This window comes from Olea europaea, unplaced genomic scaffold (assembly GCF_002742605.1).
Source record: "Olea europaea var. sylvestris unplaced genomic scaffold, O_europaea_v1 scaffold1278, whole genome shotgun sequence".
NCBI lineage: Eukaryota > Viridiplantae > Streptophyta > Magnoliopsida > Lamiales > Oleaceae > Olea > Olea europaea.
The window spans coordinates 30,412-46,526 of NW_019230234.1; the positions used below are offsets into that span (position 1 = coordinate 30,412).

At 30.9% G+C, this 16,115-nt stretch overlaps 1 protein-coding gene across 1 annotated transcript; it reads right to left on the reverse strand.

The window, feature by feature from the left end:
• Positions 1-8,013: 8,013 nt before the first annotated feature.
• On the reverse strand, positions 8,014-8,433 carry LOC111374693 (metalloendoproteinase 2-MMP-like). Its single transcript, XM_022997401.1, has one exon. The coding sequence runs from the start codon at positions 8,431-8,433 to the stop codon at positions 8,014-8,016; it is 420 nt and encodes a 139-aa protein (XP_022853169.1).
• Positions 8,434-16,115: the final 7,682 nt, after the last annotated feature.

Here is a 16,115-nt window from a genome sequence, read left to right on the forward strand (position 1 = left end):
AAAAAAGCCACATTTTTTTGTTGTTGGGGGGGGGGGGGGGGGGGAAGGAGAGCAAAGTGATTTGACAATTTTATCCTTCACTGTAAGCTATGTAAATGCTGCATATAATTTTAATATCTAAAATAAGAAAATAAGACAAAAGAAATGATATAATATATCCCAATCCTTGAAATGGAATGTTGTCCCTTAGAGGCATTTAAAAGAGCGTATTGACAAAGATGGAGGTGAAGTAAAATACTTTATTCTTAAAGCCACTGCCACTCCCAACCGGCGGAAACTAAGGAAGTCGGCATTACTTTTAAATATATGTCTGCAAAGCAAAAAAGGAAGCTGTTTTCTTTAAACCGATGTTGCCTGCCATAAGCGAAGCGAATCCCGAGAGGGTTATTCCCAAGAAAAAGGCTTTTTTCCCCCTCGTGGGATTCAGTTTATGATGCTTCCTTTCTTGTCTTTACGTGTATGTGGATGTGGTGGGTCTGGGAGTTGGGTGCGATTTTTGTTTTTTAATCTTCCACTTGCTTAGTTTTGATCTTCAAATTTTGTGGGACTCCCGCATCAAAGGATCTTTAACTGCTCATCTATCTATCTGTATGTAAGTTACTTGGAAATTTAGATAATAGCGTGAGAAATTAAGGGCTATTTTTATCTGACTGCATTTTTGTCAAAAATGGAAAGTTTGTGAAGTTAAACCCTAATTTACTGTCAAAAGGTCCGAATATAGTGACCAAACTGGATTAGAGTCCTATTCACCAATTTTTCATCATTTTGAATGGAGTTTGTTAACTATGATATTAACAAATAATGAATTCTATCCTTAAAACCTAAAGAATGGTGACAAAATTGCTAATATGACCCCACCATCCACGTCGGAGTAGAATTATGAATTTATTTTTAGTTCGAAAAGAAATTATGCTACAGCAATAGCATAACTCCTCCAAATTTTTTCGAGCTTACTTTACAAAATTTTAATTTCTCGTGCTGAAATAGAAGGTGCCACGGCATTACTATTGACTGGTCAGATGCTGTTGCATACTTTTTCTTTATGCTATCTTGCGGTTATTGGCTTTCAATATTATATTCAATGATGATGGTACCTTTGAACAAAGTTAAATTATTATGCACTTTACTGGGTAGATGCCACTCACTCTATGTTCCCTACTTAAGTCCCTATTTTCAAGGAGTGGTGCATAGGATTCCATGCCAGCATCATGTTTTTACCTGAATTAATTATCATAGTTAACATTTCAATTTTCTGCTCTGTTAAATGAAAATAAAATCCCTATACGATGAACATTTAGATAACCAAATCTCTAGGGGAGGGAATTCATTACTGAAAAAAACTTTTAGTCCAGGCAACCTTAACAACAAAGCAAACCAACATTCAAATATACAGCTACATATTTCATCTATCTAAAAGCATGATATGTAAATCAGACATTTTCTTCTTAATAAATGAGATTTATTTAAACATCCCACCGCTAAAATATTGTTTATTTTCCGAAATTATTCAAAGAACTCAGGGTTATACGATAATTATGAATTATTGACATAAACATGTTGTAGCGAAATATATAATTCAAGGTATATATTGTTAATATCTTGTCCATAATCAATGAATATTCTTGGGCACCATTCTGGAAATCATATTGTTGCTATAATACTAACATGTGAATAGAATAACTTGGCAGCAGAAGTATGGACTTAAGTCGAAGCACTAGTGTAATTGGAATAATGCACTGTACAACACCACGTAAAATTTCATTCAGCACAAGGACAATTAAATAATTAAGTTTCATTCCGTCGTCAAAACTGGTTATCCAAATCCGGAGTAGTCAGTGAACTCTTGTTAGTGTCATGAAATCTTGAAGGCATTAGAAAGTGACATTGTTTGAACATTCTTACTTGTCTACCTTAAATGTCAGCGGCCATGAAATACAATGCAACTAATAAAATCTTAATGGCATTAATTATATGAGTCATTGAGATTACCAAAGCATTATCACATGCAACAAGTCATAAAATCCGATTCAACCATGCTTTCTGGTCAGGGTGAGGGACAAGTCAAAAAATAGGTCGCCCATGTGGCACCTGTATTGGAAGGGCTGCTGTTGGGCCATTTGGCTTTTCTGAATCCGATTATTATAACATCCAGTTTACAGAATAATCTTTTTGAGTAATCATCTTGGATTCTTGATCTTCTAAAAAACAGTTTATGACGCGTTTCTAGTTTCAAGGAGTGGTACATTGTATTCCATGCCAGCCGTAAAAAAGTTTGTACCTATATATTTGTTAGTTACTGGAATCAAAATGGATCTTATCCCTGGAGTCTGGATCATTTGCAATTCGGCGCGGAGAGTGGCTTTCTTAATACGCTTGTAATTTTTGATTATCATACTTAGGAAAGTTAATTGTCAAGATCGTTAGAAAATGTTATAGGTTCTACTAGTAGCCAATATCGACTAATCAGATGGTAAGTATCTCAACCAGAAATTTTAGGCTATGATTTTCATAATTTTCTCTATAACATGGTATGATTTCTTGTTATAACATTACAAATCGTGTAAAAAAGATTTTTTACCATTTTAGATATTTCCAAATTTGTTGAATAGGTGAATAAGAAGTTAGATTAAATTAATATTGTTTTTCCTTATTTTACTCTATTAACAAATTTAGAAGCTCTTTTGGTATATTGAATCTTTTCAAAGACAACATCTTCTTTTGTACAAATAAAATCATTTAAAACTTGAATTAAAGTCAAATAAAAACCCTTTAAAAAATAAAAAATAAAAAATTAATAAAGTAAAGTGAAATAAAATGTTTTTGAACTTGGTAGTTGATCACTTAATTCGCACTTACTACTAAGACAAAGCGCTTTGTCTTGTCTCACATTTAGACTCACCCCTTCAGAACACTGGTTACAAGTGATGGGATCGATGAATGTGGTACCAATGGTCGCGAAGACATTGGACCCTTGTTTGGTGAGAATTAAAAAAAAAATAGTAAATTTTAATATAAGTAGATGAAATTTATAATTGAAAAGTTGTAGATTCTATGAACAAATGGTTAAAATTATTTTTGATTTTGATTTAGATTAAAATCTGAATTTTAATTTCTATCAAATAAGCAGGAAAATGTGCGTAACATATCATGTTACAATTGGTAACAGGCAACAATGGCCAATGGTGGAGACCGATTGTCAAATGTGTATAACATATAATTTTACAAAATGTCACCTTGTTACTTTTAAAACATGACGTTCCATATTAAAATATCAACCTTATTAAAAGGATAGTCCAAATCTTTATAAATTGATCTTTGTTTTAATCTTATTCAATGTGGGATTCTATCCTCTTAAGATGCCCTTCAAGATGGTGACTCTTTTGAGTATATCAATCTTGAAATTCGTTTGCTCATTTTTTGAGTTTTAATCAGATCAAATTGCTTATTAGAGTTTAATGGGTTTTGATGCTATGTTAAGATTTAAGATTTCATCTTAAAAGGTCAACCTTATTAAGAGAAGTAACTCAAATATTTATAAATTGGTCTTTGTTTTCATCTTTATTCAATGTGATATTATATCCCTTAGCAGTTACAAAATTTATTGTAAAAGAAAATTAAGATAATGTTTTAAGATAAAAAAAAATGTTTAAAAGTAATAAGAAATTAGTCAAATTTTTTAATGTTTGTGAATTGTTCCCCAATAATTATTTTGAACACCTTAACTTGACAATTGGACATTGAGCTAGCAGTGAGCCTAGGGCTTAGCTAAAATAGATTTTTGGGCTGGACCTAAGTATGAAATTCTTAATTTTCCTTATAATTCCTTTTGCATCTGGGATATAGCCCAGGGCTGCCACCAATCCGTCCAAGCAAATCTCAATCACCTTCATACTATTGAATCCCATCCAATCCTCCTCATTAAAAATGACATTAATGTAATGCAGATGCAGCTAATTACCTTACTATAAAAGGAACGTCGTGAATACATGTAGAGATGTCAAGATGCCACATTAGCTTACCAGTTTCCATGAATACACAAGAGTTAACCTTCAAAACCAGTACCAACTCTACCTATTAGTTCTCACCAGCTAAACTGTGCAACATGACTGCACAATAGCTATGTGGAAATTTTGCACAGGACATGGTGATTTGAATCCACTCAGTCCCCTTCCTTTCTGTAGCCAACGCAAAAGGACCTTATCCAAAATTTCGAGACCAGATTATCTTTTTATATTGTTTCCTTCATTCTATGCGCATTTTGATAATATTTCCATCTTTAAGAATATTGTTAGAGTTTTGATATATTCCCTATGTATGATTGGCTCTTTTATACAAGTTTGATACATTATACAAGTTAGATAATTTTGTAAATACAATATTCTTTGTATTCTTTCTCCATCATCAATAAATTCTTCATTCCTCTGGCAATTTTCTTGTGTCCTTTTATATTGTGATTGATACTTCGTATTTTGTCATATATCTCGCTCGCTATTAACAAGTGGTACTGTTCAACGCATAAAAGAGAACAAAAAAATCAAGAAAATTATGTGTACATTCCTAAATAGTTCCCAGGTTGTAGAATGATATAGAGTTAACATCCAACTTTAAAATAAATAAAAAATATTTTAAGCTACAAAATAGTACTTAACATATCAGAAATTATTTTACATGATTTTTTGTAATTTAATGTAATGGACAAAACTTTTTAGTTAAGATATGAAAACAATTTCCATTTTACAATGTCGAGAAAAAATCAAACGAAGTTTTATATATATTTTTTCAATACGTTATTAACATATTAAAGATAATTTTTATTTATTTATTTGAACTCAAATATAATAAAATTTCTAAGAAGAAACTTATTAATATATTGGCTTTTGGTAATTAAATTTTGAAAAATGATAAAATAATTGAAGTGACATTATGTAAAATTGTCACATCATTTAAATCATAGGTCGTAATTTGTTGTTTACAAAGTATTTTTGTCTATTTAACTAGTTATGACGACATATTTGTAAATCTTTTAATTCTTTTTAGCTAATGATGTGTGTTGTTACACCTAGTAAAATAACGTAAAATATAAATATTCAAAACATGATATGTAAAGTGTAAATATATCCTATCTACATGTATAATTTTGTAAATCACCCAATTGCAATATCATTATTTCCATACTGGAGTGGAAAAAATACCAGACAAAATCGTAACTAACCAGTTTCATGTAATTCTTCTTGTTTAAATGGTTTAATGGGCACTAGTATTAAGATTTGAAGTTCCATTTTAAAGTTATGTCCTAACATATCCCCGCAAGTTGTGGCTCATTTGAGTAGATCAATTCTAAAATTAATATGCTCATTTTTCGAGTTTTAATCGAATCAAATTGCTCGTTGGAGTTTAATGGACTCTAATATGATATTGAGACTTGAGATTTCATCTTAAAGGTCAACTTTATTACAAGGAGTATTCTAATCCTTTATAAGTTGGTCTATAATTTAATCTTTATTTGATATGAGATTTTATTTTTAACAATTAGAGCCAAGAGTAGATCTGTTTAATTCGGTTTTAGACCCACAACAACCAAAGAGTTGAACCGGCCCAAATGATTTTCAACTTGTCATAGAATTTAGCCTACGCCTAAAGCCCGCCAGACCCAGCTCTTAATTCTTTTATTTGCGCTTTCCAGAGATTTCTTATTTGGGGGGCCTGATTGTGAACTAAAAATTTTCTCATTGAGAATGCCTATTTCCTTATCTTCATTTTCATTTGTTGGAGATTGTCCCGCTAGTGTGAACATTAATAAATGGAAAGAATTTGTTTGAGTTAGTATATGAATATAATTATGGCCTATTAAAAACACTACAAGAACGATAATTAATTACGAAATTGTGATAGTAGATATATCACGTTCCACGCTTACATCAATAGAAATAATCATTTTAATTTTGTGCTAACTTGAAGATTTCATGCTACTAGTTATCGTGTAAAATTATTACCAAGCTTTGAGCAATTTGGTAAAGTCAAAGTTTGTCCAATTGATTTTTCACCTAAAAGAGAATGAATGAAGTTTTTGAATGTCAACATGGAATTTGATTAATACCCTTAGTCTCTGGATCCTTCTCAACTACATAATCGGCCTGAGCCGAATACATCGAAGAACACTTGACTCTATTAATACCTGAAGATTACCTTAGAATCGCTTAACCTGATTCTTGGCTTGGTTGGTTTAGGGAAGTGTGAATTGCCTAAAAAAATAAAAATCCACTCCAAAAGAAATTATTTTCCTTGTTTTTTTAAGAAAACATGATAACGTCATTAACTTTTGAAAAATATTTTTTATTAAAAAAAAAATCGACCAAACACCCTAAAAATAGGAACTTGGGTTAAAAAAATATTATTTTTCATGACAAATAATATCTGTCAAACACACCCTTAATGTTAAAGAAAAACGACATAGCTTAGCCTATTGAACTAGAGAAATGTACTAGTAACATATTGGTTATTTAGGAAAATATTATGGGTGGCTGCTAAAATTTAAGAAAGTTAAAAGGAAAAACCATAAAAAATAAATAATACAAGAAAAATCCAAAGACCATAGGGAAAATGGAAAAGAAAGGAATCGACCAATAGTGGGCGTTCATGCGCCACCGATCATCCCATAACTTCACTTCATACATTTTTTTTTTTTGTTTATTTATTCAATGAATTTTTAAATAAATTTAAAGATGGACGTAATTCAAGAAGACATTATTGAGAATTGCAAACTTTCATTCTATACAAACAAAAGCAATAAAAGCCTAGTAAAAAGTAATGACAGAAAAGAACAAACAAGATTAATAGAGATTCGTCTCAATGTGAGATTATGTTCTCTTCCGCCACTACTCTAATTTATTATGATTAAAAAAAAATTACAGGAGAAAATACAAATCCTATTTTCTCTAACATCTCACTTTTTATGATAATATAAAACATTAATGACGACCCTCTATTTATAGGACAAATTAGGGAAAAAAATCATAATTACAAGTATGAAATTTCTAAACTATTTTTAATGAAATTATCCTATAAAACTACGTCGCTCTGTATACTGACTTCACACAACGATAATAATTAGGCTCACAATTAAAAAATATAAAATGACAGCTATAAATTTGTCTCCTACCATCTAAAATATAAAATGCTATGTGTTCTATAGTATCATGTTCAACATATCGCATACTTGCTTAATATTGGAAAATTATATATAATAAAATTAGACAGAAATAACTAAAATAATCTAGCATTATTAATTATTCTAGCTATAACTGAAACAGGAATTAATCAACTCAAACCCTACGCCCCCACCACCAAATATTCTTTGCACAAAAATCTCAGATTTCCTTAATTACTCTAGCAATGGCTGAAACAGGAGTTAACCACAATGGTTTCAATGCCTTGAGCAAGAAAAGTGTTGAAGATTCAAAAAAATTGTAAAGAATAATCTCCATGATATTTTTCCAATTGTATGAGATTTTTTTCCTTAATAGTTGATGATTGTGTGATTTATCTTCCCTTTTAGAATTATATATACCCCTATAAATAGATCTTCTACTTTGTGTGATTATACAATTTATAATATTCTAACAAAAAGATAATGATCCAAGGATTGATGGTTTCGGGAAGATTTCATAACTTAATATCTAGCTCAAGTCTGTATGTGATTTATTTTTTAAAAGATTCCATTTTAACTATCATTGTATATATAAAAAAATTATACGCACGTTATCTAGCTCAAATAATTGAAATATGACAAGCATATTAAACTTATAAAGTGCACGTTGACATTTGAAAAATTAAATCGACAAAAAAACAAGTTATTTAATCCTTGCTAGCAGATGCTAGTTAAATTTTTGTCAAAACCTGCACATTCCGGCAAGACAAGAAACTTTCATCAGGAAAATAATTAGAACTACAGGCAACAGTACTATTGAGACAAAAACTATGAACACTGCATCTTTGCACTTCCATATGTAACTTTCAGGATCGATTAAAATTCCAAATTTTGTTCAGCGTGTTAGTGCCATTGAAGATGCCCGGTACCCCACAACGAGGAGCCATCATTTTTGACACCGTACCAAAATCTAGAACTCCAGTAGGCTCGAGGTTGTATCTGAGTTGATAAGTTATGATCGCGTTCTCTAATTCGTCATCGAATTCATCATCTTTGTTATGATCAATAGTAGGGAGATAACCGAAATCATTTAGATATTTCTTGACTTGATAGAGTCCTTTGATGTTATCACCCTTTTTAGAACCTTGGAAGTTTTTGAGAGTCGAGAACCCAGCTGGGGCTGCAGTCAACTGGTACATGTACATGAGATTACGGGATAGAGTAAGGAGGGCTAGGAAAAGAAGGAAGAACGATAAGAAAAATCCAAGACGAACAATGGCTGCCATGATCAGAATTGTTGATAATTGTACAAAGATAGATTATTTATACTGCATATTATGTCCAAACTTAGGAAAAAAAATTATGGAAATATTGGTGGAAAATCCATTGGATAGTATACCTTGAAGGGATTATTTTGCAGTCTTTTTTTAAAAAGCATATATCTCGCAACGAATGGATTAAAATAAGGAAAATTCTGGAGCAAAGATGAATGAGAATATGACCAAAAATGAAAAAAGTTCCTTAATATCCTTGAACTATCACATAAAAAAAGATTCAATTGTAAAAATTCCTTTTTTGAGATAAAAATAAAAAGTGAAGATTTAATGTATTTGTCATTAATTAATTATACTTTTCATATCTATATATTACTGATATTATGCAATAATTTTGTGACAAATGTTATATTTTATCAACACAATGAACAGCTTCAACAGTTCAAAATCAAATCAATCTCCACCTATTATATTCATAACTTGACGTGTGTGTGTAAACTCGTGTAAATGTATCAAGCTCATGATTTGTTCAACTCTCAACCCGTAATAGTCAAATATTCTCTTTCTTCGCTTGAGAGATATACACTCCCAAAGTTATTCTTTTTACTCAATTTTTCGAGGGTGTGCTCTAAAGTTGAAGTTTAGTTAATTTTCTTCTTGCCCTCTATTAGTTTGGATCAATCTTAATATCACAAGTTTACTCTTTTCAACAAGTAGGTATATATATGTTATTTTTAATTGAATTTAGTTATTTGCATTGAATTTCTTGATATTCTAACTTCGAAGGGACCTGATCAGCCCCATTAAACGAAGGTCCATTAAATTGATCCGATCAATTCTTGATGGGTCGAGATAATGTGTTAATACTTTTTTATTCTACTTAAATAACGAGATTGCACCCTTAGTCTAATTGATAATTTATTGACGATGTGTAAGCAATAATTATACCCTCTAACTTATTGTTTTTACATACCTCGTTGACAATTTTTAATATTCAAAACAAAGTTAAAATGATCAAAAAAATCTTTTTCAAATATCCAATTTCATTATGATATCTTTGGGTACGGATAAATTCACTAGATTTCACAAGTTCTAATTCAAACTAGAGGGTAATCCTTTGCATTTTGATAGTATTATATTCAAGAATATCCAGTTACACATTAATATCTTATGAAGTTATATAATTGAATCAGGCTTATGTGGTAAATTGGAGACTATTTCGGGCAATAATCTTGCCACTACATAGATTTAAGTTGATATGGGAATGCAGAATTGACGGATCATAACACCCAAAATAATATTGCAGTCGATGTCTATCACCCCTCCAAGATTACATTCCACAAGTATATATTTCATGCATTTTAATATCTGCTGAACTATTAGTTGCAACCTGAGAACTCTTTGATCAAACCTTGAGTCATTTCATATTACAATTTTCTGGTTCATACAAATATGTAATTTTACTTAGATGCCTAAAGAAATTAGCATAAGCATAAATTTTCATAATGTCTACTAAGTTTAGGAATGGCATGAAGCGGGTTCGGGCTGATTGGGTTCCCCACCACCCCCATCTTGGCCCGTTTACATACTTGTTTAATTTAATTTAAATTTTTTAGTTTCTGATAATTCATTTTGTTGTCCCCATTCATTAAGGTAAGACATTAATCTAGTCATTAAATTTTTTATTTTATTTATTTATTTTCAAAAGTTTAATTATTCGAATATATTTGATAAACTAAGTATATTGTTTATCATATTCTTTAGATAATCTTAGTTTTCATCTTCTATTAGAATTGATGACATTTCGTGAAATTTTTCATTTATAGTATTGAATTCTTAAAATAAATAAATAAATGGGATGGGCCTCTATTACCCATACCCACCCCATACCCAAGGCGAGGCGAAAATCCCCAGCCCCGTCCCCGACCCAATTTCCTCGATTAAGCGGGTAATCCCCATGTCGTACGGAGCGGGGCCATGGGTATCAGGTTTGACGATTTTTTTTGACATCCCTAACTAAATTTTGAACAACCGATTAATTCAACTTTCAAAAATACATATATAATTATGTAGTTCGTGTTAAGTGTAAGAAATGTATAGCTGTAATTATGAAGGACGTTCATTATAGGGAAATTTTGTTTATGTAAAGCCAGACCTATTCCTAAACTCTATATTGATAAACACCGTTACACAGAGTTCTCTATCATACTGTACATCAAAGGATGTGAATGGGAAATTACTCTTCCAAGTTGGCGTGTGAAGCTGAGGTAAAATGTTCACTATCTAACAGTCCCATTCGTTCAATAAAATCCCTTCGTTACTTGAGAAATTCTATAGGTCCACAATAATGATATGTAGTTGGCTCTGGTCTCGGTATCTTGAGTATTTTGAGATTGTCATATAAATTCAAGTATCATTAAAAAAGCTAGGGTTGGCTAACAGGCTGCTTAGCTCGTAAAACAAGGTTTGTGGACGACTCGAGCTCATAAAATCATGAGCTCGAGCACGAGCCAAGCAGGTCAGCCCGTTTCGTGAGCAAAGGAACAAGCCGCTAGTGAGGCAGGAGCTTAGGCCACGAGCCCAAGCTCGTGGCTCGTAATTAAGCAGTGACCAAAACGGTCACTTTTTGAAAAAAGTGACCGTTTCGATCACTATTCATAGTTCAGTGACCGTTGCAACGGTCACTAAATTTATTTATTTTTTCCTCTCTATAAATAGCCTCATTCCAAACATTTTTTCTCACACAATTTGACAACAACTCTCTCTTTCTCTTAATCTCTCTTGTGCTCAGTTATCAGAAATTATGCAATATACATTCATTTTTACAATTTCACAATCTTCACAATTTTAATTTTGTACTCTTTACTCAAGTCTTAGTATTTACGTCTTACTATATCATCTATACTGTACATTTTTAATCTCATCACAATTTACAAATGGATCCATACTTATTTGTCGAGAGCATGTTTGGTGTCGGAGGCGAATCACTTGGGATGCCGCAATGTCAACATCAGAATCAATTTTTCGATTTAAATGAAGTACCCATTTCTAAAGATATTCCAAATTTGGGTGTGGAATGAAGCAATAATCCTATTGATTTTGATGATGTTAATATTCCTGAAGCAGAAAAGGGGAGGAACCAGATTTAGACATTCCCAATACTAGAGGGAAGTGAAAGGAAATAAAACAGGCAAAATGTTGGAATTACTTCAAATTGATTTTAATGGGCCGTATTATCTAGAGTCCTAGAGTCCAAAGCAGTATATAAATACTGTCAATAACGATTGGCATGGTAAAAAGGCATTAATACCACCCACCTCAATTGTCACTACAAAGTGTGTGCGGCCAAACATGAACTTCTTGAAGCCGATCAAACACAACTGCAATTTGGTAGTCCAAGCATCGATTCTACAACTTTGCCCCTCACCACATAGATGTATTCAGAGGAGAATGCTTGAACGAAAATTGTGAAACTTGTTTTTGGTGCTAAGTTATCTCTTGCAATAGTGGACAACCAACATTTCGTCTCACACGTAAAAGAATATCTTCAACCGAGGTACTTTGAGGTAAGTCGAAACACTCTTCGTTCATATACAATAAAATATTTCCTTCCAACAAAACAACAATTGATTTTGAAGTTGCAAAAATATGGGGTTGTCATATCTTTAACTTAGGATATATGGGAGGTTATTAATAAAAAAGCTTATATAGCTACAAGTGCACACCACATAGATCCACTTTGGTGTATGTATAAAAAAATAATTGCTTTTAAAATTATCAAATTCCCTCATAACGCTAACAATATATATAATGTGATTATGACCATTATTATATATTATCACTGTGAAAGTAAAATTCATTTTTTTACATTCAACAACGCTAGTGTTAATAAAGTAGTTATTGATAAATTGTGTGGGGCATTGCAGCTTGATTTCGGTGGTTATTTGTTTCATATTCGTTATGTGTGCCATATTTTAAATTTAATTGTGCAAGATAGTTTGATACATATTAAAGATGAAATTCAAAGAATTAGGAATGCACTAATATATATCACGATCTCCCCTAATAGAAAACAAACATTTAAGGAATTTTGTGCCAAATTTGGGATGATAAATGCTAAAACATTTATTAGCGACGTAGGTCATAGATGAAACTTCACTTACTTATTACTAAAGTCATGCAAATGTTTTGAAAATTTAATAATTGACTTTTATAACAATAGTCATATTAGAAATGATGATTACACTATTTTGAATGAATCCAATTGGCTTTTAACTTTAAAAGTTAAAAACTTTTTGACAAGTTTTTATGACACAACAAAATTTTCTCTAGAGTTTACTATTCCAGTAGCTATATGATGCTCAAACGTCTTTATATAATTGCAAAAATATTTCATAAATACAAAAATGACCCTGATTTTATACTCTATGGAATTAAAGTTTAGAAAAATATTGGGAGGACTTACCTATGTTATTTTCGACTACAAGATAAATATGTTGAAATTGCATGTCGTCAGGTTAGTTATATTTAATTTAACCATATTAATCAAAATTTGTTATTTTATATTAGTGTTTTTAATTTTCTTTAAAAAAATTGTATATGTTATAACTTGTTTGTGTACAATTTCTAACTCCGGCTACTCAAAACTTAAATAGTCGACCACAAGCCCAGATAACGAAGAAGGATTTATATTTTATCTATTTAAAAAAGGATAAATAAATAAATAAAATGAGCCTTGAGCCGAAGCTCGGCTCGACTCATGGGTTTTCCCCCTTTTTTCTTCTCTCTATAAATACTTGAAGTTAACCTATTTTTTCACACAATTCAACAACTCCCTCTCTCCCTAGACATGCTCTTCCAAAATTATCAACAATTAATACAGTATATATTCATTTTTATAATTTCATCATCTTCAATTTCAATTCATTCAATTAAATCAATTCTCACACTACAAATTCACAATTACGAATTCACAATCTTAAATATATTATAGTTCTTGACTTCTTTCCGTACTCTTTACTCAAGTATTAGGTCTGAATCCATGTGGTTGTACGATAAATTGGGAACTAAAAAATGCACAGCTCTGAGCCCACATAGATTGGTAAGTGATATTTAATTTAACCATATTAATCATAATTTGTTATTTTATAATACTGTTTTTTATTTTCTTTAAAAAATTATATACCTTACAAGTTGTTTGTGTACAATTTTTAACGTCATCTACTCAAAATTTAAGTAGCTGGTCCCAAACCCGAATAAAGGAGAAGGGTTTATATTTTATATATTTTTTGTTTAAAAAAAATACAAATTCGGGAGCCCAAATTCGATTCGGTCCATTGCCATCCCTGAAAAAAGCTAATTATAAGATTTTTCTTGATTAATCTGTTCAATATAACTAACACTTAGACTAAAAGCTTTCAAGATATAAGAATTCATAAAGTGAAGACAAACATTACTGTTCACGTTCTAACCCATAAATTCTAATTTATTTATTTCAAAAGCCTCGTACATATGAACAAGAAAGTGGGAAGTGTTATGTAGGAAAGTATTTATTAGTATATGATTGTTGTGTGATGAATATAAGGATAAACCACCGTATTTATAGTATGATAATCGGGGGAGTTGGGGTGGGTTGAGGCTTTGTTCGTCCTTTATTTATTTATTTTTTTTAATAAAGCCAAATGACAATGATAAAATTAGAAAAAAGAGCATAACCATTAAAAACTAACAGATTCCATTAAACTATATCAAAACTCAAAGTTGATAGCCTCATTTACACGCACCAATTAAGACTCAACGTTTATAGATTCTTCCATTTTTTTCTCATGCTTCTTCCTTCTTTTCTTAGCCACTCACTCTATAAGTTGCACTATCACACAAAATACCCAAAAAAAAAGCAACTTAAAGACATCACTATTTGAGTTTCTCTAAATGGTGACAACTTTAAGGACTCCATCAAGACAAGAAATACCTCAATCGATTCAGTTCTCTCAAGACTCTTGATTCTGAAAAGGATGACTTCGATGGTGAATTAGAGTTTGTGATCCAGACTTATCAGCTGAATCCCGATCTTGATATCACTATAATTTTAGATTCTTGTACATTGTCGAAAATGAAGATGCCTTGATGTGGAGTACCAGACTTCTTCAACGACATAACGCAATGTACCTTTGACATCAAGTCCTCTAATTCACTATGTATTTTCTTTCCAAAGTTTGAAATTCATATTTAGCAAAGTTTGAGGTATCTAGACCAGATGAAACATACATGGAAAGTTTGCTAAATATTTAGTGGAAATGGTTAGAAATTCATAGTTTAAAATGTTTAAAATGGAAACTTTGCTAAAATGTAAATGTAGCGAAAAATTGCTAAATATTTGTTGGAAATGGTTTGAAAATCATGTTTTGAAATTTATTTAGTGACTTTTCATGCAAGTATGGGTTTATATGGAGGAATGGTGTTTGTTCTGTTTCGTAATTTGTTCGGAGATTAGTAGTGATCAATTGACGAGAAATTTTCAACAATAATCGTGGTCACTTGTCATTTTGAAAGATTTCTAACGCGTGTTATGTGTAGCATATTTTTCAGGTGAACAAGTAATTTATTTGATTCTAACTACATATATTGAAGTCGAGATATACAAAAAAAAATAAATTTACTTAAAACTAGTTTCATGAGCCTATGCTTTCTCTTATTGCTTTTGATATTGTTTCAATTCATTAAATTATTTCTTTGAGCAACAAGTTGATGATATTGAGGTATACATTTTTATATATAAGAGTTTAAAAATGTGCTGAGATTTGGGAAGGGGGAGCCGAGCTTTTTTAAGTAGGTGTGCATTAAAGATCGATAGATTTTTCACTTCTGGAAAAGTTTGAGATTTATGTTTTGACAATATTTCAACATATGAATTTCAAACTATTCCCAGTAAATATATCCCAAACTTTCTACCTGTTTGATTGCACAATTTTTCTATGGAAGTAGGAAATTAAATTCCATTTTCCACCTTTTTGCATATTTGATTGGCCAAATTTTCTTGACAATTGGTTTTCTTGGCAACACCCAATTTTCCACCTTTTTAAGAAGTTGGTTTCTCCATGGGTTTGGTAGTTTTTGGTTTTCCAGATTTTTTTTTGACAATTAAAACAAATTCTATCCCTTTAATTGATAATTTTCATGAAAAATAAAGCCAAACGAATACCAAAAGATCCAAAATTTTAATATTTCCTAAGTGAAAAATTATACCAATCAAAAATATTAAATTGACAATTTTCAGTAGAACAAGTTCTAGGCAATTCAATTCCTTGTCATTCATTTTCTTTTCACTCGAATTTCATTCTTACAATCAAACGAACCATAATTGTCTAAATATTTCAAACTTCCCTAAATATTTAGTGTAATTAGTTTGAAATATTTCATATGGAACCTATGCTACATTAAGCCACTGTTTGGCAATCATTATTTCAAAACTCTTTTTTACATACTCATTTTCTTCACGCAATAAAATATTTTGCACGTAAATCTATAAAATTTTACTACTTTTTAATCACATATTCTTTAAATAATCACTATTCAAAACTCCATTTTATCCAAATAATAGTTGCCAAACAAGGACTAAATATTGTTTTACGAGCTGTAGGTTTATATTGTTCTAGAATTTCGAATGCAAAGTAATTATCAATACTCAAAGATAC

Excerpts from the sequence above, each read along its gene's own strand:
- LOC111374693 (XM_022997401.1), bottom strand. The coding sequence starts at position 8,433 with ATGGCAGCCATTGTTCGTCTTGGATTTTTCTTATCGTTCTTCCTTCTT.